Source organism: Panthera uncia, chromosome E3, assembly GCF_023721935.1.
Source record: "Panthera uncia isolate 11264 chromosome E3, Puncia_PCG_1.0, whole genome shotgun sequence".
Lineage (NCBI taxonomy): Eukaryota > Metazoa > Chordata > Mammalia > Carnivora > Felidae > Panthera > Panthera uncia.
In genome coordinates, this window is record NC_064815.1 from 8,517,675 (window position 1) to 8,538,718 (window position 21,044).

Sequence of the window (21,044 nt, forward strand, 5' to 3'; positions counted from 1 at the left end):
CTCAGACCTCTGAATGACGCCTGGTTGTCATTGAATGTGCCCCTCACTGACCTTTCTGGAAGCTGTCTAGTATCTTTGAACTCTTGATTCCAGAAGACAAATCTTTCCCTTTCCTCTTGCCCTGGAATCTTTTGATTTCCTTTGGCAGCTGTGGAGCGTCTGGGGCCAGGCGGAAGGCCACAGGGAGACACAGAGCCAACCATTCCCATTGTGGGGGCCTCTCTGAGTAGATGACACATTAATCAGGAGTTATATTAGAATTGATGGTGGCGCCTGGCCCTGATATCACAAATTAACTGGAGGAATCAGATGTTCTCCGATGGTCAGATTAGCTTCATTGATTGCAGTGTTTCCTGTGTCTGGTTTTGTCTGGAGAAGTTCTTCCAGAAAGTGAAAGAGAACGAGAGCTTTTGAAATCGGTGGCTTATGGAGGTTTTCTGCTCAGACTTGTGATCCTCCCTTAATGAGGAAAGAGAGCAACCCCAGAATAACACTTGGGCTGTGTGTGATGAGAGAGGATACACATTGCTGCAAAGACAGAGACTCTTCCGCTTACTCCCACCTTCTTGTTAACTCCTAGAAAACGAGCTTGGGGTCAGAACTGAAATTCATGTTTTCAGACAGCAGTAGTCATCGAACTGATTTTCTGTCAGAGGCAAAACCAAACGAAAAAAGGCACCCCAAAACTGACTCCTGAATCTGAGGACCGCTCGGAGGAAGAAAGCAGCCCAGGTTGGCTCCTGTATCAGTCAGGATGAGTTACTCTGCTGCCGTAACAAAGATCCCCGTGAGTCAGTGAGGGAAACAGCGCAAGAGTTATGAGAGTTGGTCCCCGCTCCACACTAGGCTCACTTGGGGATGCCGGACCTTCACCATCAGGAGTGTGGTGGGATGCTATGGAGGAAAGGGGAATGTGGCAAACTGTGCCCTGGTTCCTTTCGCTTGTCTTGGCCGCAGCACGTTGCTCGGCTGTGCCTGATTTGCAGGGTATGGGAAGTACAGCCCTACCGTGTGCTGAGATGAAAAACAACTGAAGTGTTTGTCAAGAGCCTTATTGGAAAACCAGCCTCCCAAGACCCATTTCCATTCCAGCCTGGGCTAAGATGAACAAAGAGGGAAACCGCCCCTCCACTCCCCGCAGTAGACAAGGGGGAGCTCACTCCTCCTCAGTTTACCTCCCAGCCAAACGGAAGGGGCGGTGCGCCGTAGCAAATTGTAGAAGCAGACCTGTGCGATCTGACTTCCTACCCCAGATGACTTTGGGCAGGCCACTGAGCATCCTCGAGCTTTCCCCCCCATCTTTTGTAAGATGGGAGAAGCGCAGTACCTGCCTTGGAAGTTGTTTTTAAAGGTTGAGTGGCACCCCACATGTCAGGACTTAGTTTGGTGCCCGGCACCTGGTATGTGCTCAGGAAGGTTAGAGCAACAGGCCTCAGCTTCTCTTTGTGTCAAGTGGCAAGGACAGTAACGCTTACGGGGTGACTGCATCCAGGATACCTGTGAGCCACTGAGTCTCTGGTGCGTGACTTGTGGAAAGTGCTCAAGAATGTGGCTGAGAGGCTGCTTGGGTTTCTGTGAGGGCCTCTGGACAGGAAGAAGGGAAAAGACCAACATCAGGGGGGTTCACTTAGGTTATAAGAACAGAGGTGTGGTGTTTCAGCAAGGGTGATTTCTTGGAAGAAGTGTGGGGAGGGAAGAAGGGCTGGAAGCAGGGGTCAGAGCTGACACTTTGCCCTTCACGGACCAGGATAGAAGACTTGTGTATCACCAGCAGCTGTGCTGGGACCCAGTACAGACTCCGCTCTCCCTTCTTGGTGGCTGCTTCCTCCTTCCTACTCCTTTACCTCCTGGCTCTTGCTGCCTTGTGGCCCTACTTACCGTCCCTCTTTCTGTGTGACTGCTTGCATCCTGATGAGCCACTGGCCAGACTTGAGATGGCTCCTTGGAGGTGGCATGCGTATTCCAGATCCACGTAGCTGGGCTGGAGTGGATGGGAAGGGACCCTGTGGTTGGAGGTCAGGCTGCAGTGCCCAAGGAGCCGGAGTGATGAGGGTCCACGGGGCTCTATAGCTTCTTGCAAGTGGGTAGGGGAATTGGTAACCCAGGCCATGGGGCCTGCAGCCGAATCCCAGCTTCACCACCAACCAGCTGGGGTATGTTGGGCAAGCTCACGAACGGTCAGTTCCCTCACATGCAAAATGAGAAGACTAGTGATGTCCCAGAGAAATTGGTGCTGGATCCTGGAGAGATGGGGCAAAGGCAACAAGGAGGCAGCCATATGTGACTTCTTTTCCAGACCATTACTAGGCCACGTGGGGACAGTGGGCACAGGGATGTAAACCAAGCCCAGGGGAAGAGGAACCTCCTGAGCCCATACTCCTGGAGAGCAGGTGTCTGCCTACTTTTTCTTAAAAGGCCAGGTAGAAATATTTAGGCAGGCCAGAGGGATCGTATTGCAACCATCACTTCTGGTGTTGGAGCGGGAAAGCAGTCATAGACAGTACATAAGCCAACAGTGGTGGCTGTTTTTCAATAAAACTTTATTTACAGAAGTGGATGGCACTCAGGATTAGGCCCCCGGGGGCCACAGTTTGCCCACCTGCTAGAGTTGGAGCTGCGTGGAGCACTTCAGCCCACTCACAGGCCCCAGCCCCGCCTCTGCCGTTTCGTTCAACCATCTTCTTCCCCGGCAACTGTTAACAGGCACATTTAGGAAAACCGAAGGGGATTCTTCCCTCAGAATTGCTACTGATGGCCATTGTGTTTCTATAGCAACGGGGGTAGATTTATGGAGCCAACTAGCGTCGTCTGTGGCTCTAGAGGTCCCCTCTGGGTCTAGCTTTGGAACAGTGGGTACTCTTTTCAGGTTAAGGCCTTGGTAATGGGCTCTACGCAGAAGCAACTTGTTTTGGAAATGATGCAGGGTGTTCATTGGATGGTACATTTGCTATGAGCTCAAAACGGCCAGGGCCCGCCTAGGCACGGAGAAGCTGAGTTGGGGGCCTTCCTGGAAAGATCCCTAGCAGGCATGGTCTCCAGAAGGACTCTTGGCCTTTCTCCTGACACCCGGGTGACTTAATCAGTTCTGCTCCAGGTACAAACATCAGGAGTCGAGCCCAAACACAAGAGTGTTACAGGTTTGCCTCCCCGCCCGGGATTCATTGTAAAGATAATAATGCAACAGGTGCTTCTCCTCCAAAACAGCCAGGACGTCTCTCCCTCAGAGTTCACTCTGGCTCCACCTCGTTTCTCGTATGGGTGTAGACCTCTGAGCATGTCCAAAGGAAGTAGATTATATATAATATCCTGCCTATATTTTCTCCCCTTATAACTTTCTTATGACATTCCCAGCCCTTAAATAAACCATCACAGCACTCTCTGCTAGAAGGTAAACAGGAAACTAGAACAGAATATCCAGGATCCAGGGGCAGAAACAATTAAGGAAACTTACTTGAAAGGGAGGTGTGGTTAGTTACAAAGCATTGGGGTCCATGGACATAGCATTTAGATTTTTCAAAGTCTTGGTCCCTAGTTGGAACATCCTTCTATTTCCAGATGGGGAAACTGAGGTCCGGAGAGCAAAGTCTACCTTAGGTTAAGCCCATAGCGAAGGTATCACACGAAACTGGGGCCCAGACCTCCAAACCTATGTGCCCCACTCTCCAGGGGCCAACCTACTTGACATGACCGCTCAGTGACATTTCTCCTCTGTGTTTCCTCCCGTCTTCTCCAGGACGGCTACTTTTCTCACCGGCCAAAAGAGAAAGTGCGAACAGACAGCAACAATGAGAACTCCGTCCCCAAAGATTTTGAGAATGTGGACAACAGCAACTTTGCCCCTAGGACTCAAAAGCAAAAGCACCAGCCTGAGCTGGCAAAGAAGGCCCCGAGTAGACAGAAGGAGCTCTTGAAGAGGAAGCTGGAGGAGGAGAAGGGGAAGGGGCATCCGTTCCCGGGCAAGGGCACCAACGAGGTGCTGCCTCCTGGTGAGAAAGCCGCCGTGAACGGGAGCCATGGGAAGGATGTCCCAAGACAGCCCCACAGCAGGAAAAGCGGGGGCAGCTCCCCTGAGATCAAGTATGACCAGCCCCCCAAGTGTGACATCTCGGGCAAGGAGGCCATCTCTGCCCTGTCCCGTGCCAAGTCCAAGCACTGCCGCCAGGAGATCGGGGAAACCTACTGCCGCCACAAGCTCGGGCTGCTGATGCCCAAGAAGGTGACTCGGTTCTGCCCCCTGGAAGGTAAGCTCGAGCCCTGGCTCCGACTCCTCCTCCTGCTCAGTGCCGTTCTGCTCCCATTTCTCAGACCTTCTGAGAAGGAGCGCCCTATTTTGCCCTGTTTTTCTTATTTTTTTTTTTAACATTTGTTTAGTTTTGAGAGAGAGACAGAAACAGAGCGTGAGTGGGGGAGGGTCAGAAAGAGAGGGAGACACAGAACCGGAAGCAGGCTCCAGGCTCTGAGCTGTCACAGCACAGAGCCTGATGTGGGGCTTGAACCCATAAACCGCGAGATCATGACCTGAACTGAAGTCGGATGCTTAACCGACTGAGCCTCCCCGGCTCCCCAGGACCACCCTATTTTCCAAACCCCTGATCAACACAAAAGATATTTTCTTCTGGGAGTGTTTGAATTTGAAGTTTTGTATAAGAAAAGCTTTGGAAAAATCAAGTTACGTTTGGTTATAGCTTTAGCCAATCGTCATTATGGCAATGGGTAAAAGACACAAAATCAGGGCTGATGTGGAATCCGAGGTGATCACATTCCATAGGGTTCGTTTTCTCTCTCCACAGACTATTGGGATTAAGATTGATGCAAATATTACTGTAATTGAATATGATTTGAAAGGTTTCTAATTGGTTACATTGACTTTGGAGGTTCTGCAAAAACAACCTTCCTGTTTTCTCTATCTAAAATTCCTTCCTCTCTCCTTCCCACCATCTGTCTCTCCCCACTTCCCACCCCGTACTGGGGACTCTTCTATGTGCTGATGGCCAGTGACAAATCAGATGTCTTGCTGTGATACAGGGAGAGGTTGGGGCTATAACAGGTGTTCATAAGCACAGCAGGGTGTGGGGGATGGTTCAGAAGGTGTGAAGTGTTACTCATTGTATTTCTGCACCTGACCTCATGCCCTTGACCAGATCTCATGTGTTTCTTGGTGTGTATTACTTCCTCCAGTGCCTGCAAGGGACAGGCAGTTAGGGAGTGCTCGCTATGTGCCAGGCACTGCACGAGGCACTTAGCATTCTGTTAGCTCATGTTAGCTCATCTCATCTACCATCCTGTGATGTTAGCCCTGTCGTGAGCCTAATTTTTTTTTCCCACTTTTTAGGATTCAGGTCAGATAGACAGGAGCCATGTGTGTAAGAGGTGTGAAGGGATATGCAACAAACCCCTTAAGTGTTGGTTCCCCTTTGTGCAGGGTGCAGACAACCTTGGATTCATCCTCAATGTTTTACCTGTATTTTTTTGAGTTTTCAGTTGTGAACGTGTATGTGGAATCTACTCTCTTTTAAATGGAAAGATTTAAAAAGAAAAGGTTCATTTCTCCCTTGGATTTCAACGCTAGTCTGAGCTGTCCATGTGGTGTGCATTTATATTCTTGATGGCACTTGGCTGATAGGGTGTAGGGATGAATGAGTGGAGGAAGAAGTTTCCAGAATCTTTTGTTTACCGGCACGTGACTCAGCAGAGAAGTGTCGGAGGCCTGAGTTGAATGCCCTTCGGTGAAAATAATTCTGGGTACTCCTTCTACCAGGGGCCAACCCTCTGTTTCTGCAAAGGGCCAGAGAGAAAACAGTTGAGGCTTTGCGGGCATACAGTCTCTGTGCCAACTACCCGACTCTGCTGTTGTGGCGCAAAAGGAGCCGTGAGCGATATGTGCACAGAGCACTTAGTTATGTTCCAAGAAGACTCAGTGTACAAAAGCAGGCGGTGGGCAGGCTTTGGCCTGTGGGCCGTAGTATGCGTACCCCTGCTAGATCCTAATCTCACGTAGTAGTATTTTCCACCCGGTTTGTGCCTTATGTCATTGATTCCTCACAACAGCCCTGGAAGGCAGGTCTGCTATCAGCCCTTTGTATCGATGAGGAAATTGCTCCTGAAAGATGTTTAGGACGTGGTGAGAGGTGTGTGGCTAGTCGAGCTGGGATTGGAACTCGGGTCGAAGAGCCTTTCCCTCGTCAGGAGGCAGAAGGTTTCACTTTAGCTCACACCATTGGACCTTAAGGATGCTTGCAGCCTGGAGGCAGTATCTCTCAATGCTCAGTAGCCCTTGCAAGGAGCAGGGAGGGCGGTAATGGGGAAACAAGAGAGCCGAAGTGGCCAGTGGAGGCCAGGGGCTCCCACCCTGTGCTGAGACACCCCCAGGGTGGTTGGGCAGCGTGTTTCCCGGGGGTTTCCCGTGGACTCCACTGCGTCAGCCAACATGGCACACCCTCCCGGGACCTCTGAGCTGGTTAATAAGATTGGCATTTAAGAGCCATTGCACACCCAGCCCGGCAATGCATTAATTTGCTGCACCACAGCCTCCCCTTTTGCAATAAATTTACTGTGAATAGACTAATTGCAAAATAACCCTAATTGGGTAGTTATCAATGAACAACTTCCCGTGGAACAAAACGGCTTACAATTAATAGCATTTAAGCCATAAACTATTCTTCTGCAGAAAGCTAAGATGTAATTACACCCCATACGGAGATCGTATTCCCTTTCTGGAAACCATGACACCCGGATTTCCCTCTGCTTAGGAGGGATTTGAGCTTCAGCCTATGGCCCTTTTATTTCCTGCTACATGAGGAAATGGAGGTAGGAGGGCAGGGAGATGTAATATGTGTGTAAATACACATATGTGCACACACGGATGTATGCACGGGGTTTGTCATGTTGCCGAACTCCATATCACCCAGACTTCAGCCAATATGCTGCCGGAAGTTGGATATAATTAGGGAAGCAGTTCTTTGGGGGGGGGGGGGGAGTCTGAAAAACCCAGAGGAAAGGAAATGGGGTTTGAATGTCAACTTTGTAAATGGCTTCTGCTCCTCGCGCCCCCTGCCCCCATCCCGGCCCTTTGACTCTAGCAGCACTCAAGGAAAAGGAAGAGTCTAGAACCCCAGGAGCGGGTTTGCTATCTTTGGGGCCGTTCCTTGCCTTTGTGACTTAACCACTTGGCTCCGCCTCCTGGAGGCAGCACCTGGCATGGCAGCACATGTCCCGATGGAGAGGAGGGATCCCTACGCCATCTGCTCACAGCCACCGAGAGATCTGTCCGCTCACAGCCTCCAAGAGGGGGATGCATGGATGGTGGGAGATCATCCCGTGGTGGTTTCTCACTGCAGCCGCCAGGCCACCCGCCCGAACCCCTTCTGCAGCCAGGCAGCCCCCACAATTGGCTGGGCTCCCTGTCCCTTCAGCTGGACCTCCTACTGTTTGATGGAGATGAAACCATGTCAGATGGAAGGCTAAGGGTGGCCTGGGCTGGAAAAAGAGGTTTTCTCCAGCCACAGGGTTTTGAATTGCGGTTGTGCCTTTACTAGGTGTGTGAGACCCTAACTTCTCGGTGCCTCAACTTCCTCATCTGTAAGATGGGCACAAAGACTCCTACGCTATCCTCATAAGGATTGCCGGCTGCAGTGGGAGCATGCGTATAAAATGCTTGGCGCGGACGGGGGATAGGCTGTTGGCAGTGGTATAAATGAAGGGAGCATTGAGAAATGGAGCGAATAGAAGGCCTCCTCAATGCTGACTTCCTGTGGCACCCCACCTTGTCTGGCTACCACCCCTCCCCCCACCTCCAGATCTCAGCCCAAATGCCACCTCCTCAGGGAAGTCTTCCTGGACCACATCTCCCCGGGAAGCCCTGACCACAGGAGAGACACTGACCCTGGGGAAGGGCAGAGGTAGTTTTTCTAATAAATGGCTTCCTTGATAAAGACTCTTCAACCTGTAGCTGGCACTCTGGTGCCAGGTGCTAGGTAATGCAGGTTTTAATGCCTCATTACAATTGGAACAATTAAATACCAGGAAGCCCCCTCCAAAGGCCTCATAGGCCTCTAGCCTCCCTCCATCTGGAGTTAAAATACCCCGAGGAAGGACCGCCATCCCCCATCCCAGTCACCCAGGTCTGTCCCGCATGCAGTCTCTGCAGTGCTAGGTAAAGCCAGTGGAGCCGTGCTTCCAAAGGCCTTTGCCTTCTGCAGCCTGCACATTTGGGTGGAGAATAATCTGGGGAAGATGTGAGACGTTTCCAGAGAAAGCTCTCAGCTGGGAGGTACGGTGGGCTGCCACCGGACCAGGAACTTGTGCCTGAGCCCCTGGGTGACAGGGCAGTTCCCTGGTGAGTGACAGGCAGTGGGCTAGTCCTTTGCAGTCAGCTGACCAGCCGTGGGGCTGCGAGCATTTGCACCTGACGGGGGAAGCTGGCTCGAGTGTGAGGGCTAGAGATGGACAGAAAGGGGGTTTCCGATAGAAAGGCAACCGTTCAGGGAGCTGACAACAGTCTTTACCCATCAGCCTTTACGGGAGGCCAGAGGCTCTGGACGCATGGGCTTCTGGACGGCGGTAGCCGGCTGCCTGCTTCAGAGTGGCAGATGGCACAGCCAGCTGCGGGAGGGCTGTCTGCTGTCCATCTCTCTGCATCCCAGGGGCAGTGGGATGACTACACAGCACGCATAGCTGGCTTCTAGAAAGCATGGTTGGCAGACTGGCACGGGAGGAAGACGGACATGTGGATATCAGTTTGGCCAGTCTGAGTGCCCTGGGGCCCATGCCTCAGTTTCCCCATCTGTCAGCCAGAGACCCTGACACCCCCCCCCCCCCCCCCCCAGGATTTTTGCGGTATCCGTCATGATGAGGAAATGAGAGAACAGCTGTGGAAGGTTAAAAGGCACCACATATCCCAGGACTGCATAGATCTCCTGCAGTCTGGCTAAGTGGCCGGGGCTGATTTGGTTTTCAAAAGGCCAGATTTGCAGAGGCCCCAGTCAGACCCTTCCGGGGCTCCTGTTGAAGAAGGCACAAAGCCCAGGAGAGAGGAGGTATTTCAGGGGTGGTTCCCTGGGATCAGAAAAACCGGGTCCCGGAGGTGCTTCTTGGGCTTCTCATGGAGGGAAAGAGACCGTGCGGAGTCCAGAGAACATCATCAGCCTTCACTTACGCGGCACCCAGTAGGCAGTCCTCTGCAAGTGTTGTTTATTGAGGGCCAGATTGTAAATAGGCTTTGCAGGCCATATGGTCTCTGTCACAACCACTCGATTCTGCGTGGAAGAGTCAATAGATCAATAAATGACCAGCATGGCTGCGTTCCAATAAAATTTCGCTGATGGTCACCAAAATGTGAATTTCATAAAACTTTCATGTGTCATAAAATGTTATTCTTTTGATTATCTTTCAACCATTTAAAAATGTACCAAAAAGTCTTGTTAGCTCGAAGGCTGTACCGAAATAGGCAGCCAGGGGCTGTAGTCGGCCGACCTTTGTTCCAGGACCTGACCCATAGTGGTGAGCAAATGCAGAGAATGCGTTGTTCCTGCGGGGTCTCGACTGGCACAGCTCGCGCCACCGAGTCCCCTGACCTAAGACGGACAGTGACTCTGAGAGGTGTGACAGGAAATAGCGCCCCCTTCGCGGAGCTTCTGCCCTAAAAGGAGAGGCCATAGGTGGCAAGTGAGCCAGTGGGTCTAGGGCCTGCCGTCTGGTGTAATGAAGCCGTGAAGACAATGCAGAGAGGACAGGGCGGGGACACTTGAGTTAGTTGATCACAGAGGCCTCTCTGAGCAGCAAGTGAGGGCAGTGCCACAGGGGAGAGGAACAGCCCTGGCAGACAGCCTGGCCTGTAGAAGCAGCCAGGTCAGTGTGGCTAGGCAGGGCAGGTGGCAAGGGCGGAGGGACAAGGGGTCGGCCCCAGGGTTAGGACAGGCCATGGCAGGGAGTTTTCACATGTCGTTTTTAGTGACATGGGAGCCGATGGTAGAACTGAACAGTTCTAACATGATCTTACTTCACTTTTTTTTTTTTTTAACTTTATGCTACTTAAAATTTTTTTTAATGTTTGTTTATTTTTGAGAGAGCACAAGCAGGGGAGGGGCAGAGAGAGAGGGAGACAGAGAATCCCAAGCAGGCTCCAGGCTCTGAACTGTCAGCACAAAAGCCCACACAGGACTCGAACCCATGAACTGCGAGATCATGACCTGGGCCAAAATCGGACGCTTAACCAACTGAGCCACCCAGACGCCCCAATTTTATGCTACTAAAGGACTTTGTTTTATTTTATGATAAGAATACTTAACGTGAGATCCACACTCTTCACAAATTAAGGGTACAATGCAGTATCAGTACACGTGGGTGCCATGTTGTACGAAAGATCTTAGACCTAATCTTACTCAACTGAAACTTTACACCCACTGAAGCCCCTTCCCTGCCCTCCCAAGCACTGGTGGCCACCATTCTACACTGTTTCTATGAGTTTGACTATTTTAGATGCCTCATTTAAGTGCCATCGTTCCATGTTTGTTTTCTGTGACTGGCATAGTTTGCTCAGCATAGTGGCCTCTGGGTGCATCCGTGCTGTTGGACATGGCAGGATTTTTCCTTCCTTTTGAAGGCTGAACAGTATTCCATTGTTAAGTATATGCCACAGTTTTTAATCCCTTCCTCCGTTAGTGGACATTCGTTTATTTCCACATCCCAGCTGTTGCAAATATTGCTTCAATGAACGTGGGCATGCCCATATCTCTTTGAGACCCTGATTTCAACTCTGAATAAACGCCCAGTAAGATAACACCTCCACACATTTGGAGGGCCATTACCAAAAACAAAACAAAACAGAAGACAGTGTTGGCGAGGATGTGGAGAAATTGGAACCTTTGTGTACTGTTGGCGGGAATGCAAAACGGTGCAGGCACTATGGGAGGTACTATGGAGGTTTTCAAGAAATTAAAATAGACGGTTAAGCATCCAACTCTGGATTTTGGCTTGCATCATGATCTCGCGGTTCATGAGTTCGAGCCCCTCATTGGGCTCTGCGATGACAGTGCAGAGCCGGCTTGGGGTTCTCTCTGCCCCTCCCCCACTCTCACTCTCTGTGTCTCTCAAAATAAATAAACTTAAAAAAAATAGAACTACCCTATGATTCAATAATGTCACTTTTTTTTTTTTAATTTAAATTCATGTTAACATATAGTGTAGCATTTGTTTCAGGAGTAGATCTTAGTGATTCGTCACTTACGTATAATGCTCAGTGCTCATTCCACCAAGTGTCCTCTGTAATGCCCATCTCCCACCCACCTTCCCTCCACCAACCTTCAATTTGTTCTCTATATTTGAGTCTCTTACAATTTTCCTTCCTCTGTTTTTATCTTTTTTTTCTTCCCTTCCCCTATGTTCATCTGTGCTGTTTCTTAAATTCCACATATGAGTGAAGTCATAAGGTGTTTGTCTTTCTCTGATGGACTTATTTCGATTAGCATAATGTCCTCTAATTCCATCCAGGTAGTTGCAAATGGCAAGATTGCATTCTTTTTGATTGCCAAGTAATACTCCATTATATATGTGTGTGTGTGTGTGTGTGTGTGTGTGTGTGTGTGTGTGTGTATATATATCCCATGTCACTAAAAACATACATATATATATATATATATATATATATATATATATACCGTATCTTCTTTATCCATTCATCAGTGGATGGACATTTGGGCTCTTCCCATACTTTGACTATTGTCAATAGTGATGCTATAAACACAGAGGTGCGTGTGTCCCTTTGAATCAGAATTTTTGTATCCTTTGGATAAATACCTAGTAGTGTAATAGCTGGGTCATAGGGTAGTTCTATTTTTAACTGTTTGAGGAGCCTCCATACTGTAGAGTGGCTGCACCAGTTGGCAAGAATCTCACTTCTGATCTGATTGTCTTTTAAGGAAGGAGTCAAAACAGAGCAGTTGTGGAGAGGTTCTTACTGGGGTCAGTAGAGGATTTGCTAGCAGGCAGGAGCTATTGGGATTGGCCAGTGGACCAGCTGGGGGTGACTGTCAGTTGGTGCTCTGGCCTCAAAACACAATGACCACTCAAGCCTGATCTTTCAGCAAAGAAATTTATTGAACTCCTGTGTGGCAGGCAGTGGTGGCCCACAGTCCCTCAAGACCCACCCCACCCCCCACATTGGGAGGTGAGTTCCAATAGGCCAATCCCGCAATGCCTTGTCCTTCTCAAGCACTGTGGTGTTAATTCCCCACCACTGTCCCAGTCTTGGAATCATAAAGAAAGCCAGCTGCCACCCACAAGGCTTTTTAGAAAGCTAAATATGTAGTTACGGGAAATATCATAAATGGCCCCTTCACCTCCCGCCCACCTCCTCTTCTTCCCCCAGGAACATTCTGCCAGCTGTACAGTTTTGCCACTCACTTTAAAACTTGTCATTAGGGTATGTTTGTTCCCTAACTGCCATGCCTGAAAGCCAAGCTGGAAGGTTTAGGTGCAGAGAGAAGCTGCAAACCACAGCCGCGGAAAGAGCATATTTGAGACCATAGGATCAGGGTTCGATGGATATTTTTTCCCCATTCTTGTGTGCACACAATGACACCTATAGATGGTATTGGATGTGTGTTTATAACCCACATTTGTGGACCACTGCTTGGAGCAGCTTGGTGGAGAGCTAATTGGCTTCCCTTTCATTTGAGGCTAGAGGGAGGCTGGGAACGCAGTGACTGTCCTGAGTTTCTGGATGTTGGCCCAGCCCTGGATGGAGATCAGAGATGCCTACGCCTCAGACCACCCTCCTGTTAGCACTGCCCCTCCCTCCCGCACATAGCACGTGGAGACACTGGTGGGCCAGTCTCTGTCACCAGGAATGTTGCAGGCCACTTGGGATTGCTAATAATTCAGGTTCCACACTTGGCACGTTCCCCTTTTGATACGTTGGAGCAGAATCATGGAGTCTCCTAGCACCTGACACCATGCTGGACATACAGCAATTACCTGTTGCTCGATGAGCGAATGAACCCCTGATACTCCATCCTCTTGCTTTCTTGCAGCTCACTGAGAATTTAGGAGAACCCCAGAGATGTCCTTGGAAATTGGTCCTGAAGATAATCAGCGTTCTTCCCCTTAGCATTCTTAAATATATTTCTTTTGGTCCACCTAGTGAACGGATTCGTTTTGAGAAGCTACCCCACACCCAGCATGGTGCTAAGCACTGGGATGCAGTAAACGAGAGGAGATCCCACCTTACGGAGCTCACAGTCCTGGGGTGGGGGTGGCGGGCAGACAAGGAACAGAGAGACACAGGGTAACGGCAAACTGCCATATGCGTGGAGAGAGGGAAAAGATCCAGGAAGCCAGAGAGGCTATCCCTGAATGACTTCCAGAAAGCAGTGGACAAAAGGTGGTCAGACATGGGTTTGGTCTCATTGTGGAAGAACATGCTAAGATTAGGAGCAAACCCCAAAAGGAACAGTTTCTAGTTTTGGGATATACTGAGGCCTTTCATTCAACAGCTGTTTATCAAGCGTCCACTGTGCTGGGCACTAGATTTGGGGAGATTCACTTGGAGGGAAAAGAGACAGAATCCCTGTCTTCATGGAGCTTGTAGCCTGTGAAAGGTGGGAGGGTACATCCATGAATCAGATCGCAAGAATAAAAAATTGCAACAGGGACCATCATTTCTGCAGAGTCATGTGGTGGCAGGTCAGTTGGGCTGAGAGTTGAAGGGTGGGAGGAGTTAACTAGGGGAAAGGTGGGAGGGGGAACATTCCGGGCCTAGGGTGCCTTGTGTGCAAAGGCCCTGAGGCAGGAGGAGGCTGTAGGGAGGTTGAGGAACTAACAGTGCTGCTCCCCAGGGAGCTCTGAGTTTGAGCAGGAGGGTCAGTCTGTCATCTTCCCAGCCATGTGTTAATTCCCAAAACGTCTGGGTTAGATGATTCCCATCTTTACCTTAAGTGAAGAAGAATGAAACGGAAACGTGTCTCTGAGGGGCAAAGTGAAGTCGTGCAACAGCCAGGGGAAGATCAGCCCCAAAGACAGGCAAGGTTCTGGAAGGCGAGACAGAGGACAGGTGCCGCATCCTCTCTCCAGAGAACTGTGTTCCTTCTGCCTTTGGGGACTGACCCACACTCTTAGCCCTGGGCTCAGGCTGCCCGCTCCTGGGGGACCTCACCTCCTGTGGCACCGTTGTTTCTCATGACACGCAAGGCACAGAGGGAACTTCTCCCTGCAGTAGCGTCCCAGCATGGGACACAGATTCACGCGGGCCCTGTTCCCTGGGCTGCTTCGATCTCAGCAGCTAAGGCACAGTTATGGAAAGGATCTGAACCGGACTGACCTGAAAGATTTGAAAGGCAGCCCCTGCGCCCACTGCCTCAGCAGTAACCGCCTCTGACAGCACATCTGTCTTCTGTAAGTCTCGCTCCTTACCTATGCGGTGGGTTGTTAGATGCCCCCCGCCCCCACCGCCTCTTTGGATTGCTGAATGAGGTACTGTCTTTCAGGTTAGTTATTCCCTCTCTTCAGCCAGCAGATGCTTACCAAGCACCCATTAGAAATCAGCAGCGGATGGTGAGTGTTCTGGAAGCCTCCAGGGTGGGCAGGGTGGACCTGCTTCCACAGCAAGGCAGTTTATGATCCTTTTCTCAGCTTCTGGGAGTATCTTGCTCTGAAACCGCCCCGGGATGAGCCAGAGAATAGCAGTTCAGAGGGCAGCATTCTGGCCTTCTGTGCCGTTTCTTCCCTTGGGTGAAGCTGGCTGTGTGTCAGCCAGCTGGGGCCCAGAAAGCACTGACCTAGTACAGAAAGAGAGAGCCCATGCCCGTGGATGAAAGTTGTATCCAAGCTGGTCCCTCCCTTTTACACAAACCAACACAACCAGGTTGATTTTGCTCTTCTCTCAAAGTTTTTGGCAGGTAAGGGTAAGGAGTTCCTTCAAATATCGCTTTCTTCTGGAAGTCTCCTGTGATTCCCTCCCCAAGTTTCCATGAGGTGCCCAGACTGTGTTCCCCCAATCATGTTTCTGGTCCCCACTGGAACACATGTTACGCTGGAATCTTCTGTGGTCCTCACTTAGCTGAAGGCCAAATCTCATCTGTGTGTGTGTCCTGTTGGGTTGCCAGCCCTTGCAGAGCCTGGGATGTGTGAGTGCTTTTGTCTTAGGCACTTGCTGAGTGCCATTGGAGCGCTTGGGTGGCTCAGTCGGTTAAGCACCCAACCCTTGATTGCAGCTCAGGCAATGATCTCACGGTTCGTGAGTTCGAGCCCCATGTTGGACTCCGTGCTGGCAGTGTAGAGCCTTGCTTGGGATTCTTTCTCTCCTCTCTCTTTCTCTCTCTCTCTCTCTCTCTCTCTCTCTCTCTCTCTGCCCCTACTCTGCTTGCACACTCTCTCTCAAAATAAATAAACTTAAAAAAAAAATTAGCCACTTGCTGGGGCACCTGGGTGGCTCAGTCAGTGGAGCGTCCGACTTCAGCTCACGTCATGATCTCGTGATCCGTGAGTTCAGGCCCCGCGTCGGGCTCTGTGCTGACAGCTCAGAGCCTGGAGCCTGCTTCCGATTCTGTGTCTCCCTCTCTCTCTCTGCCGCTCCCCCACCCATGCTCTGTCTCTCTATCTCTCTCTGTGAAAAATAAATGAACTTAAAAAAAAATTTAAAAAAACCAACAAACTAGCCACTTGCTAAGTGCCAGGCACACAGGAAAACACTTTGCATGCATCTCATAGAGCCTTCCCCACAGCCCTGGAGAAGAGTGCGTTCCCTCTCCCCATTTTATACCTGGGGAAACTGAGGCTTGGTGAGGTCAGCTGGCTTGCCCAGTGTGACACTTGCAAGTGGCAAACACTGGGTTCAAACTCCATTCTGCCTGACTTCAAAACCCGTGTTTTAGCTTCTCTACTATGTGGTACCTTTAGTACATGTGCATTTGGAATATGTCGAATGACTAATCCAATTCCTCCAGAGATAAAGGGAGAGGCAGAGGAAATGTTAACACCTTTCTCTCGCTGTTCATTACTCTCCTTCTCTGCAGCCAAAAGGAACAGGGCACTGAGGTCTCTGTACAAGAATCTGTTCTTAAATAATGATGCCTAACCTTTACCTAGGGATTGCTAAATGCCAGGGACTATCCAAAGCATTTTAGCCATATTGAATCATTTGTTCTTGGAACAGCTCTGTAGTCCAGGAAATTGACACACAGAGAGGGAGGAAATCTGTTTAAAATCATACCATCTCCTCAGTGGCGGAGCCAGTCCCTGAGCTCAGAGACTTCAGCTCCAGAGGCAAAGGCGTAAACACTCTGCTGCGCTGCCGGTCTAAGCACCTGCCCTTAGAAGGGAGCCTCGTGCGTTTTAACTTCGTCCCCGAGCTGCAACCTGTTTGTTGCAAAGGGATCCATGCAGTCGGGCAATTCACCTGGTTCTGGTGGTGGCTGATTCCATCCAAGACCCGCAGGATTTGCCCGCGAAGCTTTCCGGGGTGAAAAATAGCCAGCCGAGGTTGCTTGCTATTTCTCGACCGGCTTCTAGTGGCCGTGGTATATTTGTGTTAGTGTAAAAATGACAAAGCAATAATTTTTCATTGTATCCTTCAGTCACCCATGAGAGATTGGATTTAGGTCACAATTTATTACCCCGTGGAATTGAATCCAATTTTTAACACCATGTCAGCCATTCTGGTATTAGAGCCTTTTAATGGCTGTGAAATTTATACAATGATAAAGTAATTTAAAACATATGTAGGAAAAGCATCAGGCAAATTGATGTGTATAGAACCCTGTGGTAAAAATTGGATAGGAGATAAACATGGAAAATGGTCATGGATTAGGGAACGGTGCTCGCTTTGATAAACTCTTAATGGTGAAATTAGTAAACTAATTTATTCCTCGAAATTTTGAGGAGGGTTTATGTTGCCCTAAATCAGAAGCAAGGATAAGCCACAAAGTGCAAATTAATAGCTCACCTCCGAGCGTGGTGCGGTGAGAGCAAGAAGCCTGTCTGAGTAAGTGGGAGGCTGCCAGGAGCCTGTCTCTAGGGGTGTTTCCAGCAGCCGGAGAGAAACATGGTCAGAAGACATGGCAATGAGAGGGAAAGCAGATTTTTTTTTTTTTAATTTTTAAAGCTTGCTCAAATAATGCAAAAAGTGTGTTTGTTGTAATTTCTTGAATTACTCAAGTGGGAGAATATATGTTCTCATTATTTCAAAAAACACGGCAGATCAAGGGAAAATTGAGCTTGACCAGGCCCCTCTGAGAAGGGAGTGCAAGCACGTTGTTGTGTTCGTTGAGATCTTTAAGTTCAACAGATGCAAAAGTAGAGTTTGTTCTGTGCTGAGGAGAGGGTATCAGTGGTAAGAAACGAAGGTGGAGATCTGAAACTTGCAAAAATAGAGAATCTGGTTTGGGCTGGGAAAATTCAGAAACTGTATGAAATGGATACATAGTTCTGGAGCTGGTTTTTTAATTTAGACAAGTGTCTTGTTCTGAGACCTGTATCCCTGTCAGGAGATAGAGGCCTATGTAATTCCTCCCCCCCCCACCCAAATATAATGTTTATTTTTCCACTGTCTCTTACTGTCTGTATAATTCTTTGTAATGGCTGGTGGCTACTCTGGAGTATAGCCACGCCTTAGTTGAACTAGCCATTTCCCTCACGGACATATACGTTGTTGCCACATTTTTGCTATACCGAATGGGTCTTTTTTCGTTTTTCCCCCAAATGGTGCATAATTAGTACCATTCTAGACGCATTGGAAAAAAGTTAATTTGCTGCTTATGATGGCTGCCTCCAGGACATTAGAGCTTAATTTCAATTCTCTTGGGCACCTTGAGTTGAGACTGGCTGTTAGAATCATCCTGAGAAACACAATTGGTAGGTTAGAAGGCTTGTCTGCTTGAAATTTTGGTAAGTACCCCAAACTGTTTTTGCACAAATGCTGTACCAGCTACAGCAGAATGTTCTATGCTGTATTAGTCATGAACAGAATGTTAGAAGTTTCCAGAACATCTTCATCCTCCTAGAGGGGTCGGCTTCCTTCCCAGGAGCTTTTGTCAGACTTCAGATTAGTAACAACTCTACTTCCTCAGCCTCTGAGACCCCAGCAAGTCATTTCCACAACCATGGATATTGGGTCACAGAGTGCAGCTCCTTAAAACACAGTTTCCCCGGCCCGCCCCCAGAGATGCCGATCCGGGTGTACGGGGGCCCCAGGAAGTTGCCTTTCTAAAAACTGTTGCTTCTCCAGAACCACACCTTGAGTAGCACTGACCTGGAGAATACCTGTGCCTCCCAATTCTGCCCTTTCTCCAGGTCATTGGTTCTGAATGGGGGTGATTGTGCTCTTTCCCAGGGGACAGTGGGTCATGTCTGCAGCCACGAGTTATCATAAACGGCAGGGGATGCTACTGGCATCCAGTGGGTACAGACCACGGATGCTGCCGAACATCCCACAAAGCATAGAAGGGGCCGCGCAAGCACTTTCCAGTCCAGGATGTCTGTAAGTGTCTCGTTTGAGAAACCCTGCTCTCCTGTGAGCCAGGGCGATGTGTCTGAGGCAGGCTCATGTGTTTTCCTTTGGGTGCTTTTTTCTCCTCTGTGTGGCCAGTTCCCGTTCAGCATGGATGTGCGTATCCCCAGTCTCATTCCTGGGCATGGAACGCATCCACCTTACCGCCGTGTCTTTCTCAGCCCCGCTGATCCCTCACCCCATGAAAGTCCCCCTTCCCAGCCTGAAGAGTCAGTAACCATTAAACACCACCTACTGATCGCTGACTGCTGCCGGGTGGTGTGTGATGTACGTGGAATTGTGTTCAGTTTTAGTCCGTCTGCTTGGGTTTGAATTTTGGCTGGCCACTCACCACCACCTGAGCAAGTGACTTTACCTCTGATGATTGACATCCCATTTTGCCCGGGATGTCCCCATTTCTGACTATGGTCCCTGATATAATTACAAATAGCAACGCTTTTCCTCTTAGGAGTTTCCCAGTGTGGGCAGTAAACTGTATGGTCACCGTCATGATAAGCACGCTTCTGCCTTTGTGTGGTTCTTGTGAGGACCGAATGACCATGTGTGCGGTGTACTGTAGAGGTCCTTGATGGAAGTGAGTCCTTCTGTTCTGGGTAAACATCCAGGAGAAGAGTAAGCAGATCTCAAGATGTTTGTGTATCCATGTTGGCAGCAGCCATATTCACAAGAGCCAGAAAGTAGAAGCAAGCCAAGTGTCTGTTGATGGAAAAATAGATAAGCAAATGTGGTACATCCACATCACAGGGGAATATTATTCAGCCTTAAAAAGGAAGCAGATTGTTTTTTAAGTTTATTTTGAGAGAGGGAGAGAGAGTGAGACAATGTGACACACACAAGCAGGGGAGGGCAGTTGGGGGGGTGGAGAGAATGCCAAGCAGTCTCTGTGCTGTCAGCATGGAGGCCAACACAGGGCTTGAACCCACGAACTGTGAGATCATGACCTGAGCCAAAACCCAGAGTGGGAACTTAGCCAACTGGGCCATCCAGGCGCCCCAAAAAGGAAGGAAATTCTGGCGCATGCTATGATGTGGATGAACCTGGAGGACATTAGGCTAAGTGAAATAGGCCAGTGGCAAAAAGACACCATATGATTCCACTTACATGAGGTCCTTAGAATAATCAGATGCATAGAGGCAAAAGGGAGAATGGAGAGCTGTTGTTTAATGCATACAGTTTGAGTTTTCCGATTAAAAAAAAAAACAGAGGTTGGTTGAACTCACAGTGTGAATGTCCTCAACGCTACTGAATTGTATACTTACAATGGTTAATAAGATGGGGGGGCGCCTGGGTGGCTCAGTCAGTGAAGCGTCTGACTTTGGCTCAGGTCATGATCTCGTGGTTTCAGGAGTTCAAGCCCAGCCACGGGTTCTGTGCTGACAACATGGAGCCTGCTTCGATTCTGTGTCTCCCTCTCTCTGCCCCTCCCCTGCTTGTGCGCTCGCTCGCTCTCTCTTTCAGAAATAAGCATTAAAAAAATTTTTTTAAATGGTTAAGATGGTAAATTTTATGTTCTATTTATTTTATAATTTTTTTAAAAATTAGCTCTTCTACAAACCTGGATTACATCATGTGAACCTCACTCTAAGTCACTGAGTTGCTCTTCATTTGCCCCATTTTACAGATGAGGATCCTAAGTCAAAGTGTGGCTGGGTGATTTGTTCAAGGTCTACACATAACCAGATCACAGAGACAGTGCCAGAGATTAGACTGTCTGTCTAAGGCAGGTCCCACAGAAAAGGATTTTGAGGCCTGGATAATGTAGTCCGCCTTGATCGTAGGGTAGTAGGGAGCCAGTGATGGCTGTTGAGCAGGAACAGTGGCATGATCTGATTTATAGTTTGCAGTAGGGATTGGCAGACTTTTCATAAAAGGCCAGATAGTAAATATATTGGGCTTTGCAGGGCATATTAAGGTCTCTGTCTTAACTGCTCAGCTAGATGTGTAAATAATATGTAGATAAATATGAATGGCTGTGCTCTAATACCACATTATTTACACACGGACTGGATTTGACCTGAGGGCCATAGTTTGCTGACCCCTGCTTCAGAGTGAGCTCTCTGGCTGCTATGCCCTTTCAGCTGTGGTAGGTTGGGAAGAGAACTGCAGAAGGGAAGGTACATACCTGCCTTCCCCTGCCCCGTTGTAGTAGCCCGGAAGTTGCTAAGAGCCTGTCGGGAGGCAACAAGCCCCCTTGGGTGGCCTATAGGTCCCAACTTACATGCAGCCTCTGCTCTCCCTACTCGTATTGAAAACTCTTCAGGCACGGGGCCCCTGACAAGGTGATGTGAAGGCCCAGAGAAGCCACACAGCCAGGCCAGGCTTGAAGGAGCCGTGGTTCGGGCTCATGATGCTGGCTTGACAGTGTTGTCTGTTTCCAGACTTTATTAGCATTGCAGCTGGGACCCAGAGAATCTGGAGGTGCTGTTGCCACTGCTTTCTCAGCCTAGACCGCAAAGGGCAATTACCCTGGTTATCCAGGCCTCCTGCCCTCCCCTTGTTTATTGCTGTGAACACAGGAAATGCACTATTAAGGTACACAGAACAC

At 49.3% G+C, this 21,044-nt stretch overlaps 1 protein-coding gene across 1 annotated transcript in view; it reads left to right on the forward strand.

Annotated features, from left to right (window-relative positions):
- Positions 1-21,044, forward strand: part of XYLT1 (xylosyltransferase 1) — a 232,915-nt gene that overhangs the window by 84,231 nt on the left and 127,640 nt on the right. Inside the window, exon 3 of the mRNA XM_049639366.1 lies at positions 3,734-4,241. Within this exon, the coding sequence (XP_049495323.1) occupies positions 3,734-4,241 (508 nt within the window). The remainder of the gene's footprint in view (positions 1-3,733; positions 4,242-21,044) is intronic.